The 15,036-nt window shown below is 38.4% G+C and overlaps 1 protein-coding gene across 16 annotated transcripts in view; it reads right to left on the bottom strand.

Annotated features, from left to right (window-relative positions):
* LOC139935418 (FH1/FH2 domain-containing protein 3-like) overlaps positions 1-15,036 on the bottom strand; it is a 92,657-nt gene that overhangs the window by 31,467 nt on the left and 46,154 nt on the right. For 8 of the 16 annotated variants that reach the window (XM_071929994.1, XM_071930000.1, XM_071929996.1 and 5 more), the window contains 9 exons: positions 14,340-14,387; positions 13,631-13,696; positions 12,480-12,557; positions 9,434-9,574; positions 8,630-8,767; positions 6,927-7,328; positions 5,658-5,717; positions 2,064-2,375; positions 1,093-1,179 (listed from right to left, as the gene is read on the bottom strand). In XM_071929994.1, coding sequence (XP_071786095.1) covers positions 1,093-1,179; positions 2,064-2,375; positions 5,658-5,717; positions 6,927-7,328; positions 8,630-8,767; positions 9,434-9,574; positions 12,480-12,557; positions 13,631-13,696; positions 14,340-14,387 — 1,332 coding nt within the window. Of the gene's footprint in view, positions 1-1,092; positions 1,180-2,063; positions 2,376-5,657; positions 5,718-6,926; positions 7,329-8,629; positions 8,768-9,433; positions 9,575-11,280; positions 11,344-12,479; positions 12,558-13,630; positions 13,697-14,339; positions 14,388-15,036 lie in introns of all 16 variants that reach the window. The other 8 variants (XM_071929995.1, XM_071929999.1, XM_071929997.1 and 5 more) reach the window with 8 other exon arrangements.

Raw genomic sequence — 15,036 nt, 5'->3', positions numbered from 1 at the left:
ATCAATAATTCCTCTTTCATCCTGATTTTGTTTCCAGGAATACCATCAGCAATGGTGTTAAACCTTTATTTATAAAGAAGGTTAGCTCAATTATTAGTACACCCAAAACCCAAAGTTATTAAGTACATCAGAAGAAATACTGTTGAAAAAGATCAAGATATACATTTAAATCGTGCTGCTATAAAAACTTAATGTTCACACATGTATTTGTAGGTTAGTTCCTTAAGTCAGAGCCAAAATGCTGCCTGCCTTTACACCCTGTGCATTCTTGAAACTACATATTATACACATCAGAATTTGTAAAAACATTTCCAGATATACAATCAAACCCATGATTATTACCTCTCTGTCAGAGACATGTTAATATTACAAAATCAAGGTACAGCAGTTTTGCACTGATGCGATGAATAATTCTATAGACATCAGGAAGACACAAAGGCATCATCCAAGAGCAGCAAAGTTAATTATGAGTTTTATGTTAGCTATGATGGGGGAAAACGTGGTTTAGTAAATAAGGAGGATGTTGTCGACAAGTCAGGAGAGAGAATGGGAGTGGTTGGCTGGGAAAGAGTTTGTTGTGGTTCAAGAGGTACATTATGATGGATGAGACGAGGCTGGCTTGGGTAGACAGGTGCAGGATGGGTCAGGTAGGTGGGGTTTGAAAGGGTTTGTAGGGCAGGGGGAGGGGGTGGTTGGAGGTGGACGGGTTGAGGCCTGAGGAGGATGATGGGACAGATGCAGGTTGGGTAGGAGGTTTACAGAGTGGCTGTGAAGAGAGAGATAGGGCTTTGAAAGTTAGGAGAGACTGTAGGGTGGGCTTGACACTCAAGATGGGTGGCTTTTAGGTGGCTAGGGCAAACTTTGTGGATTTAGATGAAAGTTGTTAGTCAGTGGCAGCGGGATCACAAACTGATGAAAAACTGCCACTCTCTCGTCAGGATGTTAGTCCGATAGAGATGATCAACAATCAATGAAAAGTGGCACACGGCACAGCAAGAAGATGAAGGAGGCAGAGACTTGGCAGACTCTGGCTGAGGGGGAGTGCAGGGTGGTGGGAGGGGGAGGGAGACAACATGGTGCATCTGGTCTTACTTTCAGCAGCTTCGGCAGCGGCTGCCTCTGCAGCTCTCTGAGCTTCTCTCTCTTTCCGCCGTCTTCTCCTCTCTGTTATGTAATCCGCTTTATGGGGGAAAAAGTGGGGCAATTTTTGAAACAGCGCTACCAAAGTGCCAGAAATATACAAACCCTCCGGCTTCTCTCAAGAAGTGATTAATTTTACCATGTGAGAACCTGAAGCAAGTACCCTTACCCGTGATTCATGATAAAAGCAAGACAAACAAACCAACAATACCAACTGACAAACAGACAAATATACCCTCAAAACCAACCAACCAACATTTGAAAAAGCGGCTACCAAAGCGACATGATTCCAAATAGCAGTTACATACATGTACACAACTGTCTTAGGATGACAGGCTATTGTTACAAAAGTTGTACGCTTGTCTTGAAAGTTACATTGATGGATTCTCAAACAGTTTTAGTTTACACAAGGTTTTAATGTGATTGGAGAAGCCTCAGCTGGCATTAAAGATAAGGTTAAGCAAGAGGTACTTATATGAGAGCAGTTTAAGCTACACATTTTTTTGTAAAGCGCACACATATCACAAGAGTAACACTAAGCGGACACCATCATCCTAAAAGAGAACGATTTTTGCGTATTTGGCCTTTTTCGATAGTAAATACTTTTACAGGCTGTTCCTTCTTCACCTTAGAAAAGGCATATTTTTTTATGTTTGTACCTATCTTCCTGGCATGGGTGAACATGCAAAGTACACCTTAATGATTTGAGCTTCGACCGGAAGGGCAACATAAATTAGCAGGATTACATGCCAGTGCTGCCGCATATAATAACATGTAGCTTAACATCTCAAGTACCAACAGAACAAACTTTGAAGTTAAATAAGAGATGAGTAAGGGGGTTAATGTTACTCCACATTTACTCTCACAAGTCTTTGAAGTTAAATAGAAAATGGATAAGAGGATTAACGTTACTCCACACTTACTCTCACTAGGAGATGTCGGTGTGGTGGTATTAGTAGGAGTAGCAGCGGAGGTAGAGACTGAGGGTGACTCGGGGATAGACTCCGGTCTGTGACGGCGCCTCAATGGAGTTGTATCTTCCTCTGTGGGTTTGACTCTGGACGGACTGTCATCGGTGGACGGCCTGCTTCTACTCCTTGAGGTATAAGTGGTATCGTCTTCCATGGTCGGTTTCCTTCTCGTTGGGGTGGTGGCGATGTCATCTTCCGGTTTCCTTCTTGTTGAGGTGCTGGTGGTGTCGCTACCAGGTCTGGTTCTTGAGAGGGCATCGTAAGCTTCATGGTGGAGTGGTTAGAGGATAGTGGTTTAGGGGTTTGTAAAGAGGATAGGAAAGGTTGGGGATAGTGAGTATGAAAGAGAAATCAATGAGTCTGTTAAAAAACACTGAGAATATTAATATAAGAAATAATGTTGAATTTTGATCATTAGAGGATTAATTATAGGATCATGTTTACTGAGCTGTTTCCAGCATCTGAACAAGCTTGAAGAAACATAAAATGGGTATGTACATGTATACCCATAAATCATCCCTAAATTGGGATATGCATCCAAGCAAGCAACTGCAACAGTTCAAAGGCACTGGCATTGCCTTATCCCCACCATGCAGTAAATCAGGTAATGAATCAGGTGATCAATTAGGTGATCAATAGGGTGATCAATCAGGTGATCAATCATGTGATCAATAGGGTAATGAATCAGGTGATCATTTGGCTGATCAATCACAGAACATGTGATCAACTGCTTTGAGATCAGAAACTGATTCAACCCTTCCATCCTCCACAAAGCCCTTATTATCCAATCACAAAAATTGCTGAGCTGCTATTTAAAAAGGCAAAAAAAACCTAAAAATCAAACTTAAAAATGGCGGAAAAGTCAACGGGAATGTTGAAACTGCTAATGATTCAAGTATGGTTGATACTCATGCACTGAATGACCAATAAATGTTGTGCAGAATCTCACACTGAGTTGGATGATTACAGTGAGATGAAGTACATGATGCCTCAAAGGCAACATCAAATCAATGACTCCTGAAAAACTGATACATGCAAGTCCACTTTTACTTCTGAAATTTATGACTTTGTTGTTGTTGAAACGCTTTGACTTACTCTGCATTTGCTTTGCATTTGCTTGGCTGAAAACCTGCTTAAGAGATGGTACAGCATTGGTTTTAGACTAGTTGATCATTCTTGCACACTGAATGCACATTCAATTTCAGTAATAATCATGAAAATCATACCCAGAAACTACAAACCAGTCTACAAATGAATCTTTGTGTGATTGATTTCTATTTCAGAACCAGGTATTTCTTGTCAAAACTCAAAGCTGGGTTTATTTGTTCATCAAATAGATGGAGAGCTTCCAAATAAAACCTACAAGTAGTAAGCCCAACAAGGCCTGTATATTGGGTTTGCGGTAACACCATTAATACATCTACTTGCTGGGTAGATTATGTTCTTTTTAGAACTTGTCTTGCTTTAATATATTCTACTGCCCCGGAGTGTATTTTTCAGAATTTGGAAGACTTCTCAGTTCAAAAAAACAAAAAACTATTACATAAGTTCATCAGTTTTTGAAAGGTGAGTGCATTTTGAGAGGAAGCTACATTTAATAATTCTCAGAGTGTTTGGTCCTAGACCAAACTTTAAATGACAGTTGAACTTTTCTGTTACAATTAGACTGTAGCCAATGATGTGCCATCTCCTCGATGGATATATTTACATGCAGCGTATAACGGGACAACTGGGCCAGTCATTTTTTGAGGCAACCTCAATGAGAGAAACTTCAATTTGAACTTGAATAATTCAAGGGGCACCAAGGCAATGACCAGAGGCCTTGGGCAATTGCCTCCATGAAGTATCAGGCCTGTACAGCTATATAATATATACTGAATTATATTATATATATATACTGCTGATTTATATTTTCATTACTGGTTTGTGCTAAGAACTACAAGATTTTTGACAGAAATATTTTCTGGGGATCAAATTTGCTGAATTCATAAGTTTTTTTTAAAACATGACTTAGATTATTACAAAATTTTTTTAAACCAATTTTATTAAAAGATGTGCGAAATCCCATAGAGTTATATATAAGAACTAGAGGGCGCACTGGTGATGCTTCTTGCACAAACACGACGGGACCGCAAGGAGACGCGCGCGTTGAATATGAAGTACACGTTTGAGTTTGTTTATTGTTTTGTCAACTTACAAAATGGCCGCACAAACACACGCTGTGCGATGCCTGTTTTGTAAACTTAGAAAATGGCCGCCTGCACGCATGTTGGGTCGCGATATAGGCCAGTGCGCCCTCTAGTTCTTATATATAACTCTATGGTAAATCCACAGGTGAATGAAATGAAATTCAAATTGATATTGCTAGTATTCTGAAAGGTTAGAAATGGTACAAAAACCTTATGCACATGACGTCATTTGAGTTAGGGCGCCCTAGAAGGATGCTAATTGGCCCCATCCTGTGCACCGCACATACAAAGAGGTGCAATTCTAATGTTGCATCATTGCATTACCTCCAAGATGGCAGACTGACGACGTCAATGCATAGGTCTCTTACAAACATATACTGACAAACTAAGACATATTTTCATTGACTTCTTTAAAAAATACGGCACCTTCTTTCTTTGGATCCTTGTAATTTTTAGAGTATTTCTGTTGATCTTAAAATTTCAAAGTGCACTCTTTATTCAAAGCTTGCTCCTTTGCTTTTTCAAACACAACATTTTGCTGCTGCTCGGTTTTTTCCCTCTTCTTTTTTAAACCGCTTTGATTAAAACTTTTGCAATAACACATTCCACACAGTTCCACTAGCCACTGGACATAGATCAACTATGCTCAAATGTTGACCTCATACCTAAATGACCTATGACTTGACCTTATATTGTGACCTCTGGCTTCAATTATACACACTTGGAACATGACTTGTATCCCAGGCCAGACCTGTATCATTGGCTGCCGTCAGACAGCTGCTTCGGCAAAACATTTGCTTAACAAGTTTCTGCTAAGAACAAAGAACCAGGAAACCAGTCACAAATAGTACAAATAACATTGTTATTTTGTGCAAAGGTGTTCTTTGTGCTTAAACAGCTCCAAGAAATTGACCCCAGGGCACAAAAAGGTAGCTAAGCACAACAAAACTATGCTTACAAGAATAAGGTTACCAGCCAAAATACCATGTCACATGTACAATCTATGACTGGTATCCTGCTTATTTTTGCCAAGTAGAAACATGTTAAGCGTCATTGTCTGCTTAAGCAGCTCTATGAAGTTTGGCCCAGGTGTAACCTTGTTCACAGATTTCATCACACAAGAAGTACATTCATAAAGCCAGATGTCATAACATTGAGGTCTTGCTCCAGTGGCTAGCCATTTTATAAACAACAACAATAAACAACAACAACTCTGCTTTCCACAACGAGAAAGCAACAGCTTAAATGAGCAATGAAATGAAGTGCTCGGCTAAAATGGCAACTACAAAAACAAAACAGTGCACTTGAAAAACTCTGAAGTTGTGTCAGCCACACCAGATGGCCAACACTACCTTACCACTGGCCCCATATCTTGAGGAATACCGGTCAATCCAGCGTGGGGTATATGATGAATCACCTTAATGGTAAATTATCAAGCAGGGTATTTTGTTAGACCTTTGCCACAAAACTCTTGGACAATTTGCAAAGCATAACTCCATTTTGAAACTGGATGAACTTGGAGGATGCTGTTAACAAACCAAATGGCTCTTAAATGAGCCAGTCAACCTCCAGTGAATACGTTTCAAAATGGCGTACCCAACACACAACTAAATAAACATTCATATTATGTCCACCCTGACAATCCCCCAACCCAAATCCATAATGACAACTAATTGCACAATTCCCAAAGTTGAAGAAGTTCAGAGGTTAGCACACTTTTAAATGCAACTAGACAAGTGGGACAAAAATAGTCGCCCATAAAATTGAAAAGTAAATTTGTTAACAACACACAGAGTCAAAAGGTGTTTTACATTATTGGTTTCTCAAAATAAAAACATGTTCCAACATAAAGCATGCTACACAGCAGACATTTTCTTATCAATCAATACACAGGCCAGGAGTTGAACATCTCAGAAAAGAAACAATGTTCCAAGGAATTCTCTTCTCCATACGCCATGTTGCTGTGCAGTTCTGAATCCATCAAAATCATACAAAACTAGGGGGCATTGAGAAGGGTTAATCCTGCTGGATTGTTGTTATCTCCAAGGGATTAAATATGAAATATTCTCAAAACAGTCAGGGATACTTGAAAGTGTTAGAAACAAATAATGGATGCTGTGTTAGATTCTTGTTATTTCATAAACGAAGGGCATATCGGAGTCACTTCGGTAGTGGCTATGGCTGAAAAGGCCCTTTTCTTCAATGTTGTCGTTGAAGCCATTGGCAGTAGCCATAGTCAAAGTCTTTGAATCAGACACATACCAAGCCGGAGTCCCTCACAGACTACTTCATTCTCTTGTGATGTGTTGTGAGTAGTAGTCTGGGGATCAGACTAAGCTAATACATGTAGGGCATACTCCAACATGGTAATTAAAAACAACATCACCCAAAACAGTACAGTCTTACATAAATGCTATTCTAAGTTGTCTGCCACACCTCTAATAATGTGTGTTAGGAAGATTACACAATCATACCATAGAATTCTAATAGAACAAACAAGTTAATGAATGTGAAATGATGACAGTCAACATCTCCACAAAACATTAATGTAGTCAAGTTTGTAACAATTTTCTCCAAACCACATGCCAAGATGCAAAAGCAGAAGCAACCAACTCTTGCCACTTACTTGGAGTGTAAGGAGACGAGATTGAAGGTGTTGAAGACGGCAGATAGGAGGAAGGTTTATAAGAAGAGGAGGATGTTGGGGAAGGGTAAGAGGAATCTCTACCAGGGTAGGATTTGTAAGATGTTCGAGTTGGGGATTCTGTCAACGATTTAGAGGTGTCGACAGATGAACGGCGAGTCCTTTCAGATGATGAAGAAGTTGAGGGTTTAGACTCCGGTTTTGAGGTCTTAGACTCTGGAGGTTTGGAGGGTTCTTTGACGGGTTCTTTGGGAATGATCTCATTGATGATGGAGGGTGTGTAGTAGGAGAGGGCAGAGGGTTTGCAAGATTGGGTTGGAGCGGTGGCATCGCCACTGGTGGAGTCACCACCAGCGAGAAGACGAAGAAGATCGTCATCCGCAGCTAGAGAAAGATACCAAAGGAATGATTGTCAAGAAAAACTCGGAAGAAAACCTGTAATCATTAAGTTTAACTCTGCAACAAGCAAACCAGCCAAGTTCTCAAAGAGCACAGTTAGGTTAATAGTTGCCGAGGGGTTTTTTTGGTCTCAAAAGTAACTCTGTTTCAGTTTGTCTGACAATGTTTTTAAAAAAATGAGGGAGGGAATTTAAGCAGCAATAAAGTCTTTAAAACGTTACTTCCTGACAGTTGGTTTCTTTTTTTGCCCTGGTTTTAGGTAATTTTGGAGCAGGTTAACAGCTTCTATTACTCATTGGTTGATTCAAACATCTCCAGAAATACAAACGTTTAATAAATTAGTAGTGTTAAGTGGAATTCACAGTTGAAGTAAGATCTAAGGGTTCTTGGGAATTGCAGCAGGACTCCAACTGGCCAGGAACAACAGGTATGCCTCACTCAAACTGCCAATCATTAAATCACTCCTAAACTGGTTATAAATATTCAGGGTGCCTTTTGCGTGGTTTAACAGCTGGAACAGGATTCAAGGGTTTGTTTGTTTGTTTGCTTGTTTGTTTTGGGGTTGCGGAGGGAAAGTTATTTGCAAAAAAGGCACAAAACAGTTCAGCAAAGGGTCGAGGAAAAGCTGGCAACCAATCCAAAAAGTTGGCACCAATGAAAAGTAGTTGTTACTGTCATAAAATATCAGAGGTTCTTACACCCAATAAACAAGTTGAAGGCAAGGTTGCTAGGAATAATTATGAGTAGAGATGCAAGTTTCTAGGCCAAGATTCATTTAAAAGTTTGGAAATGAACAACATTTTTCAGATGAGTGTGTTTGGGAATGTTACATGCTCTTAACAAAAAGTGTTATGAGAATTTTGACTTTATGTGAACTTTTAGGAAATGTTTGAAAGACTTTGAGGAATGGGCTGATGGGAGCATTGGTGGCATAACAAAACTATCATTTATTAAGGTATGTTCAAAAAGAGGTTAAGTGAGTTCACATGCTATCAAGCTATTTCAGATGTTGAGTTTCATTGGGAATAACTGTTTTATTTTTATTTATTAGATGACAAAATGACCATTCTCTATGCAACGGCTAAATGGTAAATCTACTTTTAGATTGTCTGCATAAAAAAAAAACTACAATGTTTTTCCATCGAGATGGAATCACAGAAAGACAAGAATGCAAAGAGGGAAGTTATAATCAGGAAGCCGCAGTCAAACATGGCTGGTAGTCTGCAGGTAGAGGGGAACCAGCTGGCCATTCTCTCATGCCAAGCAAACCTTGTCACAATCCTCACATTTAAGAATCTCCTCCCTGGACTGTTCTCGTTTGAGAGGACGGAACATCGCTATTTTGGCGAGGGAAGTCGGAGACCCGCTCTCTTCACTACTCATTCCCCTTTTAAGAAGTCCGGGACCCTTCTTCTTCAGCAGGTCTTAAAAAAGGTCATTGTTGAACAAAAGGGATTGAGGGAAAAATCAAAACGACGCAATGTGTTTGAGATGAGACTAACAAAAAGAAACCTTGAAGAAAACATTAAATGAAATTAAATTGATTATTCAAAGGTTATTTCAGAACTTGTCACACCTGTCTCATAATTTTTGAAATCATAACAGAAACACAAAGCCTTGATAAACAGACAAAAGATAGTAGTTACTTTATGTTTACCCAAATTTACATTAAGGTAGACACACCCATAAACACATATAATGAAATGCTTCCTGTTACCATGGTTACTTGACAAAAGTGTGATGAGGTGTTTTATCTTAAGTTTACCTCGGATGAGATTGACTAGTGTGAAATTCACTGACTAGTGGTCATAGTTTGTCAAAGACTCATGTCTGGAGAAATATATAGAATGACAAAACAAATACTCAAAAACAAGTTAAATAACTTTGCTAAATATGAAGGCTGCTTCTGGTACGTTGTGTACATTTGTCTCTGAAACAAATAAACATTAAGTGGTGGTAAAAGATTTTACTCATTTGCAGTCAGTGGCACAGAATTGAACTCTAATTTCATAATAGTCTAGGCCACCCAAAAACATTTTGGCGGGGCAAACAGAAACGGAATGAGGTTAGTTCATGTTAGTTTGACTTACTGGGTTGGCGTGCAGGGCTAGTATCCTGACGTATAGGGCTGGTATCCTGACGTATAGGGCTGGTATCCTGACGTATAGGGCTGGTATCCTGGCGTGTAGGGACATTGTTTGGCTCCGACGAGCGTACACTTTCTTCAGTACCTAGGAAGTAATATGCAAGGTGACGCATACAGTAGGGATAGCAGTGACACGGAATACAGTGGGGAACACAGAGTAACGCAGGGACACATTGTAGAAGATACAGTGAGAGGCAGAAGAACAGAGGATTGTGTACGAAAAGAAAACGCACAAACATGTAGAACAGATTCCAGACAGTTTGCACAGGGGGAGAAACAACAAAAGTAGCACAAAACCAAACAAAAACAGACAATAGAGATGAAATTAAAATAAGTTGAAAAGGAAAAATAGAAGAAAAATAGAAATAGAAATGCGTTAGTTTGATTGTAACAATTACGTTCAAGTCACTCCAACATTCCTGTCTGATATGAAACAAAGGTTTAGAAAGACGCTATTACTGCAATCATGTTAGTAAGCACGCCAAACCAATGTTGGGGGTTCTGGGAGGGTTTATGTATTTTAACCCTAGCTCTGAAAGTTACAGACAGGAAAGAAGGGGGATGTGATGACAGAAAAACCACAGCACAAAATACTTTTTTTTATTAAGAAAAAGGTAAAATAACCTGCAAATTATTGCACTGTCAATGCATGATTGGGAGCAGAGCACACATTTTTGTTTTTTAAAACTGAAGTGAAGAATAGAAGAGCAGGGCTGGAATAGCCACTGAGAAATGGACCACAGGCTTAAGTCCAGTAATTTGGGCATCAGACTAAACACTGCATTCTGAACAAGTCCTGGGGCCGATTCCATAGCGCTGCGAAACAGTTCAAATCTTGTTGTAAACTATAGCAGAAAAATTTGCTTCTGAAAGCGTAAGCCTATTTCACAGGTTAGAATATTTTCACCATGGATTTGCATTGTTGGAAATCACAAAATCGGCCGTGAAGCAGCTCTATCAAATTGGCCCCTGCAATCCAACGCTTTTTCCAAACAAACACTTTTGAAAATAAAATAATGTATTCTGAAGGTTTCAACGCAAAACCTTCTGAAAGTTCAGTAAATAACATTATGTAACACCATCATGCAGCTGCCACTTTTGACATGTTCCCAGCATACAATGGTGTTAATGAATACCAACTCTCAATACACCAGACTATTTTTTCCCTCAAGTCTCAATTTGGTTTAGAATTATTGAAATTGAGAAAACCAAGATGGCTACCAATTAAAAAGCATGCAACTAAAGAAGTTTCCAAGTAAGTGGCTATGACTGGATCAACACTTTCAGCAACAGCCAGATCCGCAGCCGCCATTTTGGACTTGGTGTAAACATGAGAGAAATGTCCTACATGCACGTTGAGTTCCATTTAAAGTGTTGGGGAAAATGTAAATTAGTAATTAATCAAAGCATTTGTACCACAAATGTGCCTCTGAATTGAGTTTCAGACTTCATTAAAGCATTCAGGAGACAGTGCCATGAGACAGCACCTTTGATTTTGTGGGGGAAAATCATGGTATTTTTTATGAAAGATCAACCAAGTTTTGACAGTACAGGTAGTAAATTCAAGGTAGAATTTCCTGAAAGTAAACGTATGAATAGAATGAAGTTTGATAGAACAACTCTTTCATGAATGTCAAGTTCTACATGTATAACAACTTGTTTAGGATTCACTCCATGCAGCTGATAGTCTTTAGAGGATGGAGTATAAACTATGCATAATAAAGTGCATTGTGCATTGTTAGCGAGGTGCAGCCAATCAGCGGAAGGAAACTTTGTCACGTGACTACTCACTGCCTTCTGGTTGGTCAGATTTGGGCTTGCCAAACACATCATCATCCATTGACGTGTCAAAGACTTTTGAAGGATGGGAAAGAGGGAATGTTTGTTTTAAATAGAATGAATAAACAAAACACTGCAAAAAGGTCATTCAAAGCTGTCAATATAAATCATCTACTCAAAAATAGTGAAATAAGATGCAGCTTTTTAAATCTGAGAACAAAGCATTTTTGAAGATCGGTAGAAAATGCTTCTCAACAAAATCCAAAACTTGAGGATACAAATCGCTTTAAAAAACTTCAAACACAAAGCAAAGACAATGACTTTCTTTTAAAAATAGCGCAATAAACATTTCACTCTACTCTGCAAACTGCAAACACTTTCTTAAATACAAGTCAAAAAAATTAACAATTCACGTCAAACCCTGTGCTGCACAGGACTGACTGCTAAAATAGAACATAGTGGACACAATTCCATGGACCTGCTTACTACATAAATATTCCCTCAGGAAATCTGTGCCTTACATATTGGCACAATAACATAAGAAGGGGGAAGAGGGCTGAAGGGGTGAAGCAGAGAAGGGGAAGGGAGAAGGGAGTCGAGGCTAAAAAAAGGACAGTGGCAGGGGTGATGGGGTGGGAATGGATTTCCAAATAAAACTGATCAACTGATATTTTATGATTAAAATATTAGAAGAAGATGCCACTTTCTCCCAGCCTGAATGGAAAGTGGCGACTTACAGTAACTGTAAAATAAAAATATATTTCTAGAATCTAGGGAAATGTCTTCAGTACAGTGGCTAATCCAGAAAAGCACACCATGCAAGAGAACTGCACATCACTCCAACGCATGCCACAGTGAATCCAGGATACCATCATAATGTTCAGCTCAACTTACATGTACGTGTGATCTCAAGCTTTTTATGATCACTCTTATAATTATAATGCTTTATCCTAATTTGTTGCAATCTGATTGGCTGACACAAGTTGTTACAGTTATACTGATTGGCTGAATGTTTTTGAATTTCTTTTTCAATGAATACGACAGAATTGACTTCCTTAATCCAAATACTCCAATCAGATCTTCTGTTATATACCATACATTTGCTGCCATCACAGTTACTCGATATGATTGGTGGAAAGTAAATGATTTGAATATTAATGAGTAAGGAATGATTATCCTCGATCCAGCTGCTCTTTGCTGATGTGACTTACTCCCGCTGGGTTTAACGTCGTTTTCTCCAGGTGTCACTGAACTGGCTTCGGACTGGGTGGATTTCTTAGGCCTGTCAACTGAGTATTTATCATCAAATTATGACACATTGGAAGGTTGCTCTTAATAACCACACAACTAAAACTACTCAGGTGTCTATTAAGACATGGTATTTTCTGGTTAGTAATCAAACATGGCGCTGTATTGAATATACAGCCCTCCTATAATAATCAGATAGGCAACTTGCTAACTGCTAAATGAGAGAACTCTATGGTACACAATATTGCGCAGCCATTTTCATTTGTCTACAACTCAAAAAGGGAATACATAAAGATAAATTCATCTTAGAAGTTGCATGAGTGATATCTCCATGATTATCACACAGTAAACATTGTATCACCACGAGACTATGCTAGCATGCATTGGGAAACCTTGGTAATACAATAACTGCACCCTTACATGTAGAGCCAAGTAGAAAATTTACTGTGCAGAAACAAACTCTGCAGCTAAATAAATAAAGTGGGAGTCCCTGTTGAGGATGGCTAGAAAGACAAATTACTACTACTCTAAAAGTGAAATGTCTAATCCATCCCTCCCAATCCCAAACAAGCTCATTAAGTTGTAAAAAACAACAACAAAAATGGTAAAATTGGTCTGTCAAACAACGCTTACACTGAATATTTATTTTGTTTCACTTCAAAAGCATTTTAAGGAACTATGTCAAATCATCTTCAAAGGGTCTGGTCTTGCTAAAGATGGGGGCATCAGATCTGAGAGGAACTTATTTATCATGCAGAACACTGCAAACAGCGAGGGGGGAAATAACCTCTTCTGGAAGTTCACTTGAAATATTCAATTAAAGAAAAAAGATTGAGTGCGAAAAAAAAAAGGATTGATTACTTGCTCAAGTGTGTGGTTGAATAATTAAAAAATATTCAACAAGAGATAACTATTTGTCTTTTATAAGTGAAACTATTCAACATATGAACATAGATTTTTTTTTTTTTTTTTTTTAAAGGAGTTTTTCCAAAAGTAATAGCTTTATTTGCCAACTTTTTCATAAAACAAAACAAGATATGAAATTGGTTCTTCCATTGAGTTATTTTACCCCCTCTGGGTATGATATTATAGTCTTCATGGATGCAGTACTTACAGTGTCGTAAGGATTGATTCCCCAGTGGGATCTGAATAGGCTTTGGATTGGCCCGGCTGAGCCATTCTGATATTAAAAATAATTGTACGATAAAAACAAGACGTTAACACCTGATCCAAACGTATTACATAGAGCTGCCCTAGCACTTTGCAATAAAATAATGAATTTATTTACCAGACTAAGGTTACCAGTCAGATGTCATGACACAACATGTCACTGGTTTCCTGCTAATTTTTGTTGAGCAGAAAATAGTTACAAAACATTTTCTGGCTAAGCAGCTCTATAACGACTTGTAAACAAATATCAAACAACTTACAATAAGGGACTAGGGTGCTTTACTTGATAGCAATGAAAATTATTTACAAAAGACCTTTGTTTACTTTAATTCAAGGCCTTTGCAATTTATGTGTGTTTGAAAACTTAAAGAAAATCAGAAGTTAAGTTCTTTACCTTTGCAATGTACGTGTGTTTCAAAGTTGATAACAAGTTTGAAGCTGGTTTGCATTATCGACAAAGTTCTAATATTAATTAAGCTTTTTCCAAACTTTATATTTCCCCTACTAATAGAAACATAACCTTTTTTTTTTTTAACAAACTGAAAACCGTTTTTCATCCATTAGTCATACATAGTGTATCTGCGTATATAAAGGCTCCAGTATTAATAGCGGGGGTGGTGTCTGACTTATTTCTATGACTTATTTTAACTTACTGCTAGCTGCATCGTCACCATAAAGCAGTGCAGATGGCGTGAAAGTCTCTGGAATATCAAAGAAATTAAAGTATGTTCTGAATGTGCCCAAGTTTTACAGCATGCTCAAACGCACACTGAATAGCACAGTATGATACCCCATCCAACCCTCCCCCATCCCCCATGCATCACAGCAATTAAACATTGAGGCCTTTCCACACTACAGAAAATCTCTGTTGAACTTCAGTTCCATCAGTGTAATCTGGACTGACCTTTTCACGCAACAACATCTCAACGCAGTTTTAAGAGTCTTTATATTTCAAACATCAAGCATCAAATACCAAGAAAGACCGTAAGGGGAACTAACTGTGTGATTTTGAATTAATTTTGGGTTGGAAAAAAAAATCATCACATTGCTCATGAAACAGTCTGATCAAAATGTCAATCAGTTTATAAAATTCTTGATTCTTAAAAAATCAAGAGTTGATCAAAACAAAATTATTTTCCCCATTTGTGAAAACAAAAAATGTGAATTGTTGATTCACTCAAACCAGGAGAAAGAGTAATTGCAGACAAGAACTTCTGAAACTGGGATCCACATCTTAGAAGGTATATTGAAACGATGGCATTTGCAAAACTCCAATGCCTTGATCAAGGCTTCATAGAATCCAAGGAACTTTTGGAAAACAGTGTCCTCAGTGTTAGAGAAGTAGACCAA

The sequence above is a fragment of the Asterias amurensis genome, chromosome 3 (genome assembly GCF_032118995.1).
Source record: "Asterias amurensis chromosome 3, ASM3211899v1".
Classification (NCBI taxonomy): Eukaryota; Metazoa; Echinodermata; class Asteroidea; order Forcipulatida; family Asteriidae; genus Asterias; species Asterias amurensis.
This window is presented reverse-complemented; position numbering and strand designations above follow the sequence as displayed.